This window comes from Drosophila mauritiana, chromosome 2L (assembly GCF_004382145.1).
Source record: "Drosophila mauritiana strain mau12 chromosome 2L, ASM438214v1, whole genome shotgun sequence".
NCBI classification, from domain to species: domain Eukaryota; kingdom Metazoa; phylum Arthropoda; class Insecta; order Diptera; family Drosophilidae; genus Drosophila; species Drosophila mauritiana.
The window spans coordinates 2274358-2293559 of NC_046667.1; the positions used below are offsets into that span (position 1 = coordinate 2274358).

At 42.7% G+C, this 19202-nt stretch overlaps 2 protein-coding genes across 4 annotated transcripts in view; one reads left to right on the forward strand and one right to left on the reverse strand.

The window, feature by feature from the left end:
• The window catches only part of LOC117151045 (MKRN2 opposite strand protein), a 48247-nt gene that overhangs the window by 8892 nt on the left and 20153 nt on the right, over positions 1–19202 (reverse strand). Inside the window, exon 2 of one of the 3 annotated variants that reach the window (XM_033318261.1) lies at positions 13018–13169. The gene's annotated coding sequence lies outside the window, so the exon portion shown is untranslated. Of the gene's footprint in view, positions 1–5655; positions 5743–13017; positions 13173–19202 lie in introns of those variants that run through there. The other 2 variants (XM_033318259.1, XM_033318260.1) reach the window with 2 other exon arrangements.
• The window catches only part of LOC117151042 (protein eyes shut), a 35284-nt gene continuing 21828 nt past the window's right edge, over positions 5747–19202 (forward strand). The window contains exons 1-2 of the mRNA XM_033318256.1: positions 5747–6552; positions 9730–9878. Of these exons, the coding sequence (XP_033174147.1) occupies positions 6068–6552; positions 9730–9878 (634 nt within the window). The 5' untranslated portion in view covers positions 5747–6067. The remainder of the gene's footprint in view (positions 6553–9729; positions 9879–19202) is intronic.

Below are 19202 nucleotides of genomic sequence, written 5' to 3' on the forward strand. Positions count from 1 at the left end.
GCAGGAAAGCAGGAAAATTCACATTGCGGAAGCGAAAAATTTTCATTTAAAGCGATAAAAACTTTTATTACCACTACGAAAAATGTTGAGAATGTTTCGGGCGCCTGGCGGTATGCAACATTTTTGCTCCGCCGACTTTGGCACACATGTATGTGTGTGTGTGTGTGTGTGGAGAAGGAGCCATCGGAGTTATCTCCGCCCACAATTCGGCTTGGTTTCCAGCCACTTGTATAATCGATGTATCCATGCCGATGCCTTTCTGCCTACGCCCCCCGAAGCCACGCCCCCGGAAAACCCTTTGTGTTGTTTATGTTACATTTGTGTGCTGCCCGCTTTTATTGCATTTGCGGCGTCGTGATTTTCTGGTTGGGACTGGGCAAGGAGCCCCCCTCGAAGTGGAGCACTTTTCCCCATGCGGCAAGCTATAGAAAGTAGTGCACAGGATTAGCCGAGCAGAGAAGACCACATTTTGGGCTTACGAGCATTGCCAGGGCATATTTCATGCTCATATTGATTTTTGATGGCAGCCAAAGCCAAGCACGAAATGTGAAAATGAAAACGAAGGAAAAGTAAACCGGAAAAATAAGGCATTTCCCCGATGAGAGACTCCAGAATTTGACTATATTTAAGCATTAGTTTTTGATTCAAGGATTGCAGTTCAAGGGAACCACTTAATCATCTGGGCCAAATATTGTTTCTGCCAAATTGACCAAGCTTATGCTACACAATGTGGCTAGCCCTGACCAAAGCCAATCAATTGAATTAATTGTTCAAAACTCAAACGTGGACCACCAAGGACAATTACAGCAATCAAACCAATGTGTCCACCGACTGCACCTCAGCCAGGGAATGTTCGCAGATAAACGTATAAATAACCAATTCAGATTCAATTTATACCATCGACCATCTAGCAACAAAAGTGCGGCAAATAAAAATTCAACGCGATGTGTATAAATTGCAAGACAAATACGCTTAAATAAATCTGCAGGCAGCACAGATTGCTTTAATAAATATTCCAGGGGTATTCCCGCTGGTGGTCAGGGGAAAAGTGTTTACACAGACCGAACGAGCGGACACAAAAGGAAGGAAACCGGAGAAAGCCAACGACAGCATTCGAAACATTTTTAAAACACATTTGGAAACAAAGAGTGAAAGCTGGCAGAGCACACTACGATGTTAATGTCGCAGGTCAGCAGAAGGGACGAAGGCGACGAGAAAGGCGCCAAAGTCAAGAAAGGCGAACACATGGCGTATGCGCAATCTTCGTGTATCGCGTATCCTGCGAGCTGCTCCTTTGTGTGCGAAAATGGAGCGCGTGCTGACACTTAATCTTGGAGCTGACGCAGATGCAGCCCAGGATATGGCAGTCATATATCTCGAAGGCTTTGAACTTCCTAGGCAGCGGATGTCGCATGTTATCCGCCTTCCAAAGGGCTCAACGCAAAAGCGAAGCAAAAGATAATGCACTGGGCACGGCATATCCTTCTCCTAGGATAAAAAGGGAACCGTTGCCCAAATGGGTGTATAGAGACCTCTTCCATGTCTCCTGCCCCCCAAAAACCCAAACACTTCAAGCTGTTCGTGGGCAAAATTATCGCAGACATTATGCTATATTTTTATCGACCATTCCCTATTAAGACATGGTGCGCCACTTCCTTCTCTGCCAAGCAATTTCAGCCCCCATTTGACCCACACTGCGTATGAGTTATGAAAATCATTTCCGTACATCACGAGCAGCGACGGCGACAGAGAAATGCTCACGCATACTTCAAAGTCAGAAATTGATTTAAGTCAATTAATTATAACGACCCGTAGCAGCAATAACAACAAGAGCTAGACCGATTGGTCACGCCCCTTTTGGGTTAGCCCCCCTCTTGGGGCACACCCCTTCAAGCCACAATATCTTATACACTGCTATGTTAGTCTAGATACTTTTCAAATATAAAGATAATGAGTTGGAATAACAGGCTGCTCTTAAATGTTTTTAGAAGTTTGTATTTATAAGGGTCCTTAATTCCCAGAAATCTTCCATTTGTTATTAAACATTAAATTTAACAAATTGATGTGTCATTCAATACCTTCTCCCCGCTGTGGAGCGAGCTTGTTTTTGGGGCAGGGCTTTTCAGGTGGGCTATTCCGGTGGGTGGGTGGATGGAAAAGGGCATGTAATCGTATTAGGCAAACGGAACTGGTAGCTGGTCGAGCACGTGTTTGCAGAGCGAAGAAGGGATGGTGCACAGAGGGTGGGGGAGGGGCTAGGATACAGGTGGGCGGTGGGTACTTAAAGGTAATTGTATTTGTGCAGTGCACACATGGCGTGTTTTATGAACAGAGAGCGAGAGCGAGAGTGGTGTGTGTGTGTGTGTGTTTACTCATATGTCTTGTCAAAGACAAGTTAATTATTTTAACATGTGTGTAACTCTGCGTTCGTGTGCGTCCGTTGTATTGTTTATTTTTGGCCATCGATTTTCACACGCTCCACATTACAGGACACAAAGTGTTTCGGAAGATCCTGGCTCGATGGCTCGGCATATTGCCTGCCTTATTATAAACGGTCTCTGCTCCTTCTGGCTGCAGAGTTTTTCCAAATATTTGCACAATATTTGTCAGAATTAATTAACAATATGAGTGAGGGGCGGGGATGAAAGCCTGTGTTGTCTCAGCGTTTTCAACTTTTTACGCCAGCACTTGTTTACTCGAAAGCGCTTTGCTTAAATTGCACAACACAAGCCGACAAAAAATGTGCACAATTTAATTAAATTTATGCGAGCAAATTTCTTTGGTCTAAGGAATGGCAAATAAACTCAACAGCTCTCTAGGAAATTTTTGAAAATTATTTCAAAGGAACGGATAGTTTGAGTTGAACGAGTTAGCATTGGAGCTAATTGTGTAAAAGCTATTTAGTACAAATTTCTAAGGAAATGTGTGTGATAATTGCGCAAGTTGTGAAGAAAATGCTTTCGAAATCATTAATTCATACCCAATACTTATTCAAGCCCAAGGTAGTTTAGACATGAGCCTCTAAATACTAGCTGTTACTCAGATTGTAATCCTTAACCATCAGTATTTTGCCATTTATCTTAGAAAGTCCCCTTCTAAAAAAAATTCCTGTCACTCTGCTCCTCATCCCTGTCACTAACGAGGCCGTAGAAAACCTGTTTATAATTACCCCACCAGATTACACATTGCCTAACAAGGCCCATTCATTAATGTCATCAAATTCTTGAAGGACAGGCGACAACGTCTTCCATCTCGTCCTGCAAATCTGCAACATTATGTCAACACACACAGTTGTTGGCAAATGGCTCACGTTAATGGCAAAGCCCCCGGATCCCCAAGCCCCATAAGGCCCCCTCCTGGGGTTCCACAAAGTTGCAGTTGCTGCAAATGCCATAAAAAGGCAACAGGAACGGCAGCAACAGCAGTGGCAACAATAAAACCAGAAACGTCTAGGCTGTGGATCTGGGTTTTGGCCTGGCTTTTTCATCCAGGTGAACGACGAGAATTTGCCGAATGAAAACGTTTTTGGTTTTATGGCCCTCCCTTCGCTAGTTAACATTTTCGCAGCGGAAAATGGTTCTAGACTATGCAGGTGCGACCAATTTAATGGCATTTCCTGAGTAATGATTGCCGAAAACGCATACTTCGTTAGGAGAGGAAATTATTAAAGTAACAATATCATTTAATGACCAAGGCTATCGATTTTTGCAAACGTACTAAGTACTACATATACTTCTTGGATTACCTTAAAAGCAGATACACAATCAGCTTTGAATTTCGCTGTATTTCCCAACTGATTTGTCAACTTGAAATGACCAACATTTTGTTTGTCTCTTGTTGAATGGAGAGGAAAAGCGATGGAGTATAAAGTGGCGGATGCACTCGGCCATCTCTCTGTGTAACTGGAACGACTTCAGGCTTCTTCTCCGGCAATTCGAGACTGCCTCTCCAGCTCCCACTGCCACGCCCTGCCCACCCAGTGCCCGCCCCCCTTTTGGCTCTCGGCCAGTTTGAGTCGTTCGTGCGCATTTCATGCTGCCTGTGTTTACAAGCTAAATTCATTCACCGCCGCTCGTCGCCTGCCGTCATCAGCAATGTGATGATATCCGTGCACCTCCTGCGGAAAGCCCTCTATTTTCTTGCCATCCAGCCAGTGGTATTCCTATTGCTGTTCTCGTTGCTACCCCCTGACAATGCAGGCTGCTGATGGGAAAATGGATGCAACAATGGCAACACGAGCCTCATCAGCATCATCAGGATCTATTGCCTGGCGTCAACCTGACAACGGAAAGTGCACTCGACGAAAAAGTGCCTGCACTTGCAGAGATTTCAACTAAAATGCTAAAATGACATGTCCTATGATACGAATAAGTACATTTATCACAGTGTGTTTTTCTTTAGCTACCCTAACGATATGTGATAAGTTTATGCAAGTTAATCAACGCTAACGTTTGCGTCTTTCAATTTGTGCAAGACTCTAATTTCCAGCTGGAAAGATGGCCACCAAACTTGGGCTCCTCCTCGTATTAGCCGTCTATAATCCCAACGTTCAGACTGACGCTGGCCATATAGTGCTCCATTCAAACAATATGTTCGGATGGTTCTGCGACCCCCATAGCGATGATGAAAGACTGTGGCAGTTGCCCGGTCGTTGGCCAAGTTAAGTCGGATTTATGTTGGGCTATGAGGCGCCTGGCTGCAAGTCCTGGTAGGGATACTGAATCCGAATCCCTCCTCCTGTGTCCCAGTGTCCTGGTCAGTTATCCGTTGCCATCGCACAAGTCCGCTCCTCTGCTGCAATTGACGTTACGAGTTACTACTTTGAGATGGTCTCGAAAGCAGTCTTTTTCTAGCTTTTTAACTCTGGCAAACATTCTGCAGGAGCCATAAAAAATATTTATTTTGTGACGAGTGTGGGGAAAGGAAACGTTGCTAAGTTATTAGTATGCATATTGTACATGCAAGAGAAATTACTTTCTCGGTCTTAAAACAGCTCGTCAGATGTTTACTGACCAGCAAGTTAATTTCATAAAATGGAGTCGCGCATTTATCTCTTCAAATATTTCGTTGACTGTATGCCCTTGGCCTATCTAAACATCCAAGTACCCAAAGCCCCAAAACTAACCCAAATCCATGCAGCACATGTGCGATATACGAAACAAGTTTTCGGGTTTATTTTGACACATGGGTAATGGGAAAATGTAGTGTACATCTGGCCATCGGACGGAGCGAAATGGCATGGGAATCCACATGGCGGCATTATGGATTAGATGTGTAAAACGGGTTTCGACTGCCACACAAAGTGATGTGCTGTTTGAGGATTAGGGTCGGGCTTTGTCAAAATTTGTTTATTTCCCAAATAGAAACCCTGTCAATCAGAGCAGTATTAAGCCCGTATATAAAATCAATTAAAATCACAAATGAGTCTCCGCTGAGTAGCAAATGAAAATTTACCTAATTAATTCTTTAATGTAGGAAATGAAATTACAGTAAATCACAGCTTAATTTTACACAGATTAGTTGGCAAAAAATCACCAATTGTGAGAGCAGAAAGTTACCCAAACCATCTAATTGCCACTTTATAGCAGCGAAACCAAATCTATTCACCCTGCTCAAACAAATTGAGGACCGCAAATATTATTCCAGAATACTTACACTATTTCCTTGCGCTCTGCACTTTTACAGATTGCAAATTGAAATGGCAGCAACAATGTGAACGAGCAGAAGAGCAACAATACACCGCTGAAGAGCTCTGAAAATAAGCAGCAGGAAAAACAGGAAATATCAGATAGAAGCGGTCGAAATCATAAACAAGAATGCCGGCCACTTGCGGAGGACTGTGGGGACTGCAAGGACTGCCAGGATGCTGATGCGATGCGAAGGCGACGCAGATTGCATTCAAGGACCGCTGGGCCAGCAAACAATCAGTGGGGCAGACAATGAGAACTAATAAAGCACTTAAGCGGATAGAAGACCAGCAACAAGGACACCCAAGTGGAAGCGACCCTGCAGCAGCAGCAGCCGCAGTAGCATCAATCAAAATAAGATTCACCCTGCCACGGGGCGTATGAGCAACGTGCATCAGTTTGATACGCAGACGATGGCGGAATCGCCTCAAATTAGACGCGACATGGGTCGCCTATGTGCCACGTTGCCTTCGAAGGACTCTGAGGACGGGGGCGGCACAGCTTTGAGGGCAGCCACACCTCTGACAGCCAACGGAGCCACCACCACCGGGCTGAGTGTTACCCTTGCCCCGAAGGACATGCAACGAAACCACCTGCTAAAGATGCCAACAGCAACAATAGAGAAACCAACGATAACAGCCACCATCGCCAGCAGCAGCAGCACCAGCACCACTAGAAAATCAGTTACAGCCACACGGAGCCTGAACTCGAACCCGAACATTCTCCTTCCGACACTAAGGATATTAGCCAGGGGTCTGCTGCTACCCGCTCTGATCCTGGCCATCCTCGTGGGCAGCAGCCAGGCGGGATTCGCCTGCCTCAGCAATCCCTGTGTATTCGGCGTGTGCATAGATGGCCTAAACAGGTGAGTTCAGGTGCAAAGCCCTCTTACCAATTACTAGAGATGGGAACGGTTGTAGCTTGTGCAAATTTAAAGAGGCTTAATATTATATTCACAAAATATCAGAACAGGACATTACATTATTACCCCGACCAAATGCAGTCCAATTGGGATAGGTACTCTTAGTCAAATTCGACATATATGGTGGCAGTTTTTCGACCATCCCTAAATGTGTAAATGCACTCTGTAACCTTTTTACTTTTTGCTGATTATCGGCCAGCCAGCGACCGACCAATAAACCCGTCCAACACATTTCGAGTGGCAATAAACTTGTGCCACTTGAACATCAGGAGGGGGCATGCAGCTTCAGTTTCAGTACCCCAGATATATGTACCTTTCCATACCAACCCGGGTCGTATGCGGAACCCTCGATGTTGATGCCGCCACTTAGCAGGGTAATGAATTTGCCACAGCTGTCCTCCTCCCTTCGCTTGTATTTCTGGTCCTGTTTCACGGCAGGAATACCCATACCCAATGGCCTCACATCCTTCACACTTTTTAATGCATGCCCGTTTAAATGGGGTTAAGTTGCGGCCACTGCAAGTGTGTTGGCGTGGGAAGGGGGCGGAAAAGCCAGTGGGGGCGGGCCAAAGGGTTAAGTGGGTTTCAATTGCAAGCAGCTGGAAAATTATTAACTTGGACGAGCAACCGAAGTGCATTCTTAATGCAGAAAATTTATAGCCAAGATATGCAAAATATTTCAAGTTTTATTAAAAATGCGGCACCCACAGCTGGGGGAATTTAATTAAATGTGATGTCTAAAGATAATCAAGTTTAAAGAATATTGCGGTTATGCGAATCTCTCTTAGTTACATTTTTCAAATGAACTCAGGCACAAATACGTTTTTCTTGCACAAATTCCGATAAGAAAGCTATGCAAATCAGTTGCAAATATCGCCAGAGTCCCTGCACTTCATCTCAAATTCAAATCTAAGTAGCTCGCCAAATTGCTGCACTTTCAGCCATTCAGTGGGCTAAACTTTGAGGCTTAACTGTCAGAGATTCCACCATCCGAGTTTTCCCAGACGTACACACACGTATGTGTGTGTGACTCAAAACCGATTGCACAAACAAGTTAGAAGACGAGGCAATCCTTCTCCTTGACGCCATTTATACGACTAAGTAACTGCCATTTTATTTTCCTATGCTCACTTCGCGATATATGCAAGCGCTAATCCCACCCAGAAAGCATCCAGAACCAGAACCACCCAACCACCGACGGGAAATGCGGTTAAGATATTTTTTACGATAGCTGCATGGGAAAGCTGCAAGTCAAATGCGAAAACCAGAAGCTTGAAATCGCTTCCCGCCTGCATTTCCCCTCCCACCCACCAAAAAAGGGAGGAAAAACTCAGGCTGGCCAAGGCGGATGGATGGGAAAGTTTATATGCTGGCAGGCGAAATTTATAGCTGCAATTAAATTTAACACGATGCCATGAGATTTAAACGGATTAACTGAATAGTTTTCGACCAGCTCAAAGTTTGGGGTCGACTGCGTTGAGGGGGAAATATCGCGAGGAGTTTACTGGCTTCGTAGAACATTGATATTTTATTGGTTTATCCTGGCTTACTCGAGCGATAAGATGGCTCTTAACCGTTTTATGACTTCGCTCTGCACATCCCAATAAAAGTTGGCTATTCAAGATGAGCAGAAGGATATGATTTGCTTGGCAAATTGCCAAAGCCATTAATAGTGCACTTCATTTAGTCCTGATAAAATCGAAATGTGAAAAATTCGAAATTATGTCTTTCGATTAGAACTCGGCGCAGACTAATGGTAAATTTAGTATGCAATACATTATTGATTATCCCCAATATATTTATAAATAGAGTAACTGCCTCGCAAGGTCACAAAAAATTACCCACTCCAGCGAGCGTCCAATATCCTGATGGCCAGCCACTCTGATATTCCGGCCGCAAGGAGCCAGTCCAATGCCATTACATAGTCATTTCCCAATTGCTCCTGGCTGAGCACAACAAATCAAATAGTCTCCCGGGTGAAAATGTCCAACCGTAGCCCATAATCAGCCGGACTGCAATCTCGGGGGCTTCGCTGGTGCTTCACTGGTGAACTGAAAACAAGGGCCGGGAACAACAGGCGAGTGTATCTGGGTGCTTATGCCGTGCCAAGACCATAACAGACATGTGCACCGGGAGCCATCAGCTGCCTCCTGCATCCTAATGTAATCCATTATAAAGGACAACAGTAAGCCAACGCTAGCTACCAGCCCAGCCCCACTGGCCCATTTACACGGCAAAGAAACTTCTTTAATTAAGCCGGTTACCTGGCAGCAGTTCCTGTTCGCCATGTTTGCAGTGCTCCTCGGATAGCACTCGGCCACAGTTCCCCTGACACTTTTTTCGCTCTTTGCACTTCCGTTCCGTTTCGGTTTGATTCGAACTCGGCTTGGCCAAAATAGAAATAGAAATGGAAATAGAAATAGGAATGGAAATGAAAATGGAAAACCCAATCCCAAATGTCTACCAAATATTTATTTCCACAACTCCTCAAGTCCAATGTTGCGCTCTTTGAATGTTTATAGCACTCAACTGGCCGGCGATTTGGCTGCAGGGCATGCATTGCATTATGTCTGAGTGTAGGGGATCTGAGCCTGAAAAGTCGGGGAAATTTATTCAGGAAAATACTGGAGTGCAGGCCAACACAAATGCGAGACTCGAGTGCCAACAGCTCGGCTGCATTTTCATAATTGTGAAATATGCATATGCATATTTCATACAAGCAAAAATTGGAATTTTCCAAGATGTTAAGTGGTATAAAATATAGATGTATGATTGACTAACACTATTTAAAGATATATTACTGGGAATTGATCTAGATATATATCTCAGAGAGACGGCGAATTTATACGTGTCCGCCCATCTGCACTTCAATTACTGCCCACTGGCATTATAGTCCGGCTGTATCTGTATCTGTAGCTGTATTTGTATCTGTATCTGTGTCTGCCCTCCCGAAACAATTTCTATCCAAAGCATTTGGTTTGTTCTGCCACTAAACCTGCGTTTTCTCTGTTTTCTTTTGGCGTTGCTGCAATCCGGCTGTTTTTTACCACCGTTTGATGCATCATTGACACACCGTTCCGCACACCCACCGCACCCGGATGGAAACAACTAAAACAACAGCTCGTACTCGTGTTACTGCATTGATGGCTACACAGGGATCCAGTGCCAAACGAATTGGGACGAGTGCTGGTCGAGTCCTTGCCAGAACGGCGGGACATGTGTGGACGGTGTGGCCTACTACAATTGTACGTGTCCGGAAGGATTTTCTGGTAAGTGTGCCCAAGCTATCTACCCATGCTTCCACTAGGTGGGTGGCATTTTCCGGTGGGTGGAGGAGGGGAGAGGAGTGTGTGCCGCCGAGCTGCCTGAATGCGGTTTATTTTTGCGACCGGCAGCATCCAGCTGAAATGCACGAATCTAAAACGCTCCGCATGCACCGAAAATAATATTGCGCAATCGGAACTTTTCATATTTTATGAGCCAATGAAAAAAAGTTATTTTCACTTCAGTGGACATTCGAACAATTCTCACGCAGTTTATTTCACATTCAAAAATCGCAAATCGAATTTGGGAAATATACTGAGGATATAAGCTATAAAACTAATGAGGTTTTAAGTGCATAGTAAGCATAAAAACACTTAAATTTCCGCTAAGTAGTTAACTTCGCAATAATGTAAATAAAGCTAAATGGTAAATTCCTGTTTTAGAATATCCTTATGTAACTTTGAGATCTTTTTTGGCAGTGCATTTCCACAAATAGAAAATGCGGGGGGAAAAGGGTTATACACCAAAGTGGAGTGGCAAGCCAGTTGAGTGGGTGAAGTTCCTCTTCCGTTCCACGTGCGAAATGTATTTTTATTAAGCCAACATAAAAAACTCAGTCTCGCTTGGTTTGCACTTGGTCGAGAGCCTGAGACAGATCCCCCAGCAAATAGAGAGGAATTCCTGCCAGGACGCGCGCAGAGGACTCCTGTTTGGCCCCAAACGTATTTGTAAAATTTACGCGGCACACGAAGCCAGGACGAAATAAAAATATAACGTACAATGCTCGTTTTTACTTATTTCCCCGGCATTTGCTCACATGTGTCTATTCTTCTTTTTAACGCGCTCTGCGAGTTGGGGAAAGGCTGGGAAAATCCAAATATAATATAGAAAAAGCAAACGTAAAGAAAACAGGGAGTGTTTCAAGTGCAGAAGCCTTTTATACCCTTCAAATGGTGTTGATTCGGCAGGAAGAAATGCTCTCGAGGAGTTGCAGATAGTAAGGGTTAACTGAATCCTTTCAAAATATATATGGAATACTATACTTAAGCCGAAAAACGTCTTAACATAAGTAGTATGGCATTGTTAATTAAATAATGTATCTTATTTGCATTGTAGTTTGTAGTTATCATACCTAAGCTACAGGGTATGTGATTAAGTAAGATGATCAGAGAGGAGCAAGAAAAACGCTTTGAGAGATCTCCAAAGGCGTTAAGACGACGGCAATCCGACGGGGCGAACGGGGAAAATGTGGAAAAGTGGAAATGGGAAAATGAGGAAAATGGGAAAGCCGAAACTGGCAAACCAACTTTAATGTTGTCTATTGTGGTAGTCAATGCTGGGTGCTTAACTTGCCACTTGCCACTGCGTGTGTGTGTGTGGCGCCTGAGTATCTGAGTATCTGTGTTGGCCCAGTACGGAAGTCCAACCATGGATGTATCTAATGTTCATCCTTTGGCTTCGTGTACGAGAGCACACATAAACACATTTACGTATGGTACGTGTGCGCAGCACTTAGTGTCCGTCCATGCACTTTCTTTTCCTTTTTTGCCACCCCTTGCTGCACAAAGTTGACTTTATAAAATTTAGTGAAATTTATAGCCAGCGCATATAGGTGTAATATGTGCTAGATTCCTATTTGTAGTCGGATCAAAGCTAGACTAAAACCGAAATACAAATTGCTGCAAATTTGTTCTGGAACTTTGCTGATGAGTTCAACGAGTGGAACGCCAGCTGAACAATCAGGCCAAGGGAGTTGGCCAAATGATATAAATGGGCCGGGGGAGTGGGGATTTAAAAACAGACCGAAGCCATTGACTGACTCTTTCGGACCAAAGAGTCTTGGGAATAAATTACTGAGTTTGCCCGGCACAACATGGACTACATGTGTTTTCCGGCTGGATGAGTGCATTCAAATTGAAATAATGGAGATGAGAATTTGTGGGTGATTGGAAAAAAAAGTGATTTGACTTGAGAGCAATGTAAAGTAATTCTACTATATTTTGAAAACTAAGCTGAAGACCAAAAGTCAGGGAAGAATTGAAAAAGATATTTCATGTGCCTCTGATATTCTGATATTCAGAAAGCTACGTAACAATATAGCAAGAGATTAACATATTTTAATAAACCATCATGTTTTCTGGCCAAGCTTATCACACTTTATGATAATGCCCAGTTATTTTGTACAAATCGAGATTAAATGCTGCACCTCCAATTGCATCGCTCATACGCCCCGTTTAAGCATTTCGCGTGGCAACCATCGCAGAACAACTTTTATCGTCTGCAAGCGAAACAATTGCATTAATTTAGCATAAATAGAGCGGAGCAAGGAACGCTGGCAAACAAAGGCCCACAAAGCATAAGCACTGCAAATGAAATCAACACAAAAACAAATAAAATTATGCTCTGCTCCCCCACATTTGCAGCGATTTTTCCGAGGAAACTAAGCGATTCCATTGCAAATTGCTCGCAGGCCCTCGGAACAAAAAAGACAAGACCGCATGTAAATAAAGCAACAAAAAATTGCATAACAAATTCAGCGCATAAAAAAGGAAAGCGAACCATGTTTTTTGCAGAGGCAGCCGCAAAAAAATATATATTTATACCCAGTCGTCATATATAATAAATAGATTTTTTGCCAAAAGCACGCGAAATGTCGGAAATGAAGCTATAAACTGAGGGGAAAATGCGACCCAAAAAAATATGTTAAAATGCTGAAAAATTCAGCGAAATTTTAAAATGAATGCAGCCTGTGAATAGAAGTCTAACGCAAAACAAAGCGAAAGTAACGGATGCAAGGAGCACTGAAAAGGTGGGCGGAAAAGCGGGAAATGGACAGACGCCTCGGGGCATTATTTAACCGCTCATTGAGTTTTCGAGCGCTTTCACCTTGGCCAAAACCAAACCAACCCACTCCACCCCAAAAAAAAAGAATCGCCGAATGCAAATGAAAGGGAGCGCAATGGAATGCGGGAGCGGGACAGCAAGCGCTCTAATTAATTTTATGAGCTTCCTTTGCACTGCGCGTATTTTCGCAGCTCATTTTGGCCTATTTATTTTGGTTTTATGTTTTTGTCCTTTTGAAGTGGTTGCGGGATACATTAGTTTATGCTATATATAAATCGTCCTTTCGCCCATTTCACTTACCAACTCAACGTGCAGACTTCTATGACTTTGGGGATAAAGTGGTTTGCAGAACTAAAATGTTGGCGGCGATCGGGTTTTCACTTGTACTTTCACTCAGATCCCTTTGACATCCGACCAGCTTTGGCCTGCTTCAATCAGGCTAATTACGAAAGCTGCTGTAATTAAACAATAACAGTAATGTACATATTTAGTTTTAATTATTACAAAAAACTTTGGCACTATCAATTATTTTTGAGCATAAATGTCATATGTTCTGTTCATTTAAGATTCTCTCGCTGCTTGATTTTCAAGATTCAAGATCATCCTTGGCATAAGGACATTAGCAAACGCATCTCCATTTGGCCAAGAGCCTGCAATCCTCTCCGCAAGCTGCAATCACCAACAGCTTAACCTTGCTCTCCTAACACACACACACATGCGTGCCCAAACCCAAACGCACACCAACGCAATCCAATAACAAAGCGGTGGGCATGCCTTTGTCCTTTTGCTCCTTGGCTCCTTGCCTTTATGCAATCATTGCAGGCAGCAAGTGAAAAGTGCAGGGAAATGGGGGGTAGGGGTTTTTCCCGCTTGGCTTCGTGGCAGCGCGAAAACAATAAGAAGGGGAAGGGGGATTCTGCGGCGTGGCAGAAGGTCTTCCTGCGCCTATTCACCATTGAAATTTCGCATTTCGCATTCATGCAAATGCAGCAAATCAACAATGAAAAAATAATAAAGGATTGCATTCAAATGTGGTCAAAACGGATTTTCGAATACTCTATAATGTTAAGAGAAAGTCTAATATCAGTAGTGAAATATATGAAATATTTCCATTAGAAAATATTAAATAATGCTGCATACTTTTGGACAAAAATCTGCAATCTACGAAATGTGCTCAAATTTCACCTGGTTATGCAACTCGTTAGGGTATATTTTCCGAAATGCATTCAAATTGCAGCAATGCAGTTTGTGCTTTACTCCCTTCTTTTTGCCCAACAGTTTTCGTTCTGTTTTTTTGCACTCACTCACTTGATATTTTATCGTAATTTTCCTGGGCAGCAGGTCCTTTTTTAGGACTGCTTCATCAGCGGGTTTTGAGCGAACGGCTGCGTGTGTGTGCATAAATTTGCACCTGCTCACCTGTTCGCTCTACTTTTCCGCGTTCGGTGGCAATTTGCACACATTTCCACGTAGCCAGGGAGATACATTCAATCAAGCATCTGGTTGCTCAGTCACAGGATCATTCATCGATTGGGGCATTCGTTTGGCTGCTCTTGTTTCTCCTTCTTGATTTTCCGGCTCCGACAGCGGAAAACCTTTAATCACAGTCACATGCTTTAATTTCTGGCAGTGCCTGATTTATTTCGTTAAATATTCAGCCAATTTTCAATCACATGACTCAGCGATTCGCATGCATTTTTTATTTCAATTACCCAGCGGAGAACACGAACCCATATGTATTCGTGTTTATAAATAGAGTTCAAACCGAATTGTTTCTCATTTCGCAGAGGTGGCTAATCAATGGTCCTTCGGGACTTCGCCTCGCTGTTCAATTCAGTTGTTATTCAGCGACATCTGGCTAAAATATTCATGGCCTTATTGATTTTATAATGTCAGCCCGAGAGTTTGATGAACTTTTCCCAGGCGCGTCGGGGGTGAGATATTTTGGTTTGCTTTGTCGCGGGTCCTGGGATTAGCAGTGTAATCGAATACGATTAAGATTTTTATTTGCCCACACAGCAGATGTGATTAAATGGTTTTGCGGCAAAAAGGCTTAATTGGCTTTAAACATCAGTCGAGCGGATACACCAATTAAGTGCTCTCGATGCTCATAATCCCATTACTCAGTGTTAATCTTGTCGGCAATATCATTCGATTGTTTTCTGAGTATTTAAAATGATTTTCTTGGCATTGGAGAGGCAATAGATAAGACACTCGTATAATTTTATTTATTTGTGCAATAAACTAATAAACTTTCATAGTTAAGCAATTGGATAAGGAAAATTCGATTGCAAGCAAAAGGTTGTGCGAAATACAATCAATTAAACGATCGATTCCAAAACCTTTTTGTGGGCGTAACAGTGTGCGTCAAGTTTCCACGTGAAAATGAGCTACACTTTCCCATTTCCTTAGCTGCGCATTGTCAAGAATTCAACGCTGCAAAAAAAAAGAAATGGAAACTAAGCAATCGGATGAGCAACAATGCGCACCACAAGACATTCAAGTGCAGGCCAACCAATTCACGTCAAGAGTACACTGTGATCAAAACATGTGAATGAAATTTTAAAAAAATATATAATATAAACAGACTTTTAAATGGTGTCTTAGAGAATGTAACACACTAAATCCTGTTCCTGAGTTGCCAATTTAAAAAGTATTTACTCAAAAAAATACATATTTCCAAGACTATTTCTCGCCGTGTAGATATGCGAATTGAAATTGCTAGATTGCGAGCGACATGAATTGCTCGGGTTTTCGACTGGGGGCTGGCTGAGTGAATGGATCCCGTGATTAGTTTCCCCGCTGCATTCGAAAGCAGCCCCGAATCCGTGCATCGGAGTGGGATTGAACGGGATGGGATGGGAATCGGTGGCAGGAGATGAACCCAAAGTGCATTTCATTGCTCACTGTCGCAGGTCGCAGGCAGCGATTTGCGGCGATGGATTCGAAGGAAGCTGGCCAACCAACCCGACGCCAAAAACAGCGCATCCAACTCCTGCCCCCAATTCTGATGATAATAGATGGCTCTGGCTGGGATTAGTTTCGCATACAAATTGCGGGGCGACGTGGCTGAAATCCCAACAAGCTAAATACTGTTCTCAGTCCCGGGTAATTGAAGAATTTCAAATGAATAAGCCAATATATTAAGCGGATTTCATTTCGGGTAAAGTAAACTAATTTGCGATGGGGGAAATACAGACATTATCCTTTGTGATTCCAAGTCATCATGTCCAACTCGGATATCAGTTAAAAACACGGGTTATCTGGAAGTCCTTGGAAAAGCACTCTGGGAAAATCAATTCTTGATTCGGAATGCATTTCTACCCAAACCGAATCCAGCCTTCCTTTGTTCCGACTTCTTTTTGCTGTTAATTACGATTTAAACCGAATCCTGATCTTTGTTAGACCGAGCACTCACTCGTTCATTTATACATTCATTCAGAGATTTCATAGGAAGCAGCGGAAAAGTACCTGAATGTGCGAGCATAAAATGCGAACGAAATGTGCAATATTTTCAACTCATGCACCTTTAGAAACGAAGCCAGATTTTGAATGCACATTCGCCCCCACTTCCCCTCTCCATTTCCCATAATATATACATACATATCTTGCCTTTTCCAAATAAGAAGCACAAAATGTGTGCAGATAAAATTCAAATTTCAATTTCTGCATCGACTGCTGGGGGAATCAAAAAGGACGAGCTGCCCCAAGGACTCGGGCGGCGGGTGCTGGAAATGGCCATGTTTATTGTGACTCGAAGCCAAAACAAATGTTCGTACCTTGTTGCACAAATGTTTACAGTTCGCTGCCAGCAGCAAATAATAACAAAAAAAGAATGAAAATACATAACAAGAAGCAGATGAAGAGGAGCATGACAAGCTAAAAGTTTCAATAAAGAAAAATTCGAGGTGGCTAAAGTGGAGCTAAATATAAAAACTTAGAGAAAATTAAAGCAGTATTATTGTTTTTTAACAAATTGGAAAAAAAAGTATTTACCTGCCATTTAAACTTCTTTAAACCAGGAGCGCATTTATCAATATCGTATATTTTGCAGACCTAAACTTGATCAATATTTGACCAGCACTTAAAATTTGATTAATGGTTTATTTTGCCTATCTTTTTCGATTCGAATATTCCAACAATCGACATGAAGAATGTCAGAATTGTACGCCTCTTTTTTATTTTCATTTCCAAATTCCCAAAAGGAAGCCGAGGAAAACCGGACAACCAAAGCCCGTCCATTAAACAAAGCAAAAGGGAAAAACAACCAAGAGATAGAGGGGAAAATTGTGCGTTCAATTCGAAAAAATTCATTCATAAAACATGCCTCGTAGATTGCGGCAGTGAGTGGAGCATTTTTCATGCCCACAAAAATGACCGATGCCACCACCCCCTCCCTCCAGACACCCATTCCCCCACCCCCCTAACCACGTACATGGTGAAATAAAATGAAAATCGATTTTCACTTTAACGACTTCACACATTGCACGGGGCCCAAGAAAAAGTATTGCAGAGGCCACACCGCAACCACCAACGGAGCCAAAACAATGAACAAGAAAAACCAGAAATCATTGTGAATGCATTGAGGAAAGGTAAACCCAGACGATCCAAGAAAATGGGGTGTGGGGGATGGAGGGTCACCAGAATTTGGGTTAAGAACTGTGCGTGAGGGGTTCTCTGGCTGGGTTTCCTGCTCAGTATTCACCGGGCTTTCTGTGTGCTCGACCACTTCCTGTATTTGTGCATGAATTGGAGCGTGATGTGACATTTCATGTGGAGCACACAAATCGGAAAAAAAGGGAGACGGAAGAGCTGACCATTTCGGTGCTACATGTCGTATGCGCAATAAAGTGCATTATAACAGTGGCCAAGGCACAGAAGCACAGTTGCTGTGCATTACTTAACTTTTTTTGTCCAAATGTGATGCATATCCTAAAATGGCTTAAGCTTAAGTAAATACTTTTAAGTCTTTAATTTTACAGCGATCATAAAGAAAATTGAAATATTTGCACTACTTTAAAGGCTCTGCGAACACGCTCCATAAAAATCATACAGCAGAATGCGATTGCCTCGCTGCGATGGCCATAAACAAATTGAAATGTGCAGCGACTTGATGGCACTTTATGGTCAGAATGGGGAAATTGAAGCTGTTGCTCCGCCATGGCAGTGAAATACGAGAAAGTGCCAGCCCGCTGGAAAATCCATTACTCAATTGAAGATGGGGTCGAACGAGCAATAAATTAAATACGTTTTTTATGTGCGCCAAAGAGCGGGAAAATAATTGTTTAAAAAACGATATTAAAGTGTTTGATGATTGCAAATGTCTACGCAAAACGATTTGTTGTTCAAGAATGCATCTATGAATTTTAAATAGTACCTGCATAACACATCTCATGCCCGAACTCATTCTAGTCTCATAGGTGAGCGACATTAATAAATAAATTTAAATTAGCTTCAAAATGACCATTTCAATGCAAATGTAATCAGTGAGCCAGAATCCTGGAAGTATGCAATTTCGAACTGAAGGACACAAACCGCACACTTTGATCGAAATGTGCATGTGAGCGACTATATTTGCTAGGTAGATATTCCAGAATCCTAGCTGAAATCCACAAAAGCACACAATGGATACAGATACATTGCCGTATAACTACGAGTCAAAAGATACAAGGGCATATGTATGTATACATAGTATGCCCCTCGTCATAAGGCAAACAAATGACATCGACTGACATCCTGTTCTGCTCGCCAGGATTTTGAGCTGCCTTCTTCGTTTTCGGGTTCCCCTTTCGTGTTGATTTAGTGCTTATGCAAATTTAATGTATGTTCAGAGCTGCCCCATTTGCATAGACTTACATTATTGTTGCATTATAAACCAGACAGAAGGACCAGACACGCACATTTATCTTTTATGACCGCTCGGCAGCTGCATTTCTATTCGAGCACTCTTCTTTTTGTGCCCATCAGTGTACGTATTATGTATAATTTATGAGTTCAAGTGATAAATTGTGTACCCCACCCACGAAAACGCCCCCTCAATTGCAGCTCACTTGAATGCAATTTTCTGCCTTAAATTAAGAAGATTTTCACCATGCTTCTTTTGTTCGTTGTCGCATTAATATGGCCAAAGTGCAGGAGAATTTCCACGCCGACTTTTTTGACACTTTTGTTTCGACACTTTGAAGTGCTTTTTTCATAAAAAAAATTGGAAGGAGAGAACTTTTTGCCCAGACAAGATAGGCAAACTCAAACTTTCACGGAGTAGAGGCGGAAAAAACTTTAAGCATATTTCTCGCCAACTTGTTGCCAAAAGGAGCTTGCCAAGAAGGTGGTAACGAAACGAAAACAAAGGCCCAAACTCTAAAAGGCGTTTCTATGCCGGGCAAATAAATTCTCAAACTTCAGACATACAAAATATTTCGCTGGCTATAAATTTTGGCAAAGAAAAGCGCTCCCATGCACACACACACACCCAATAATATCAC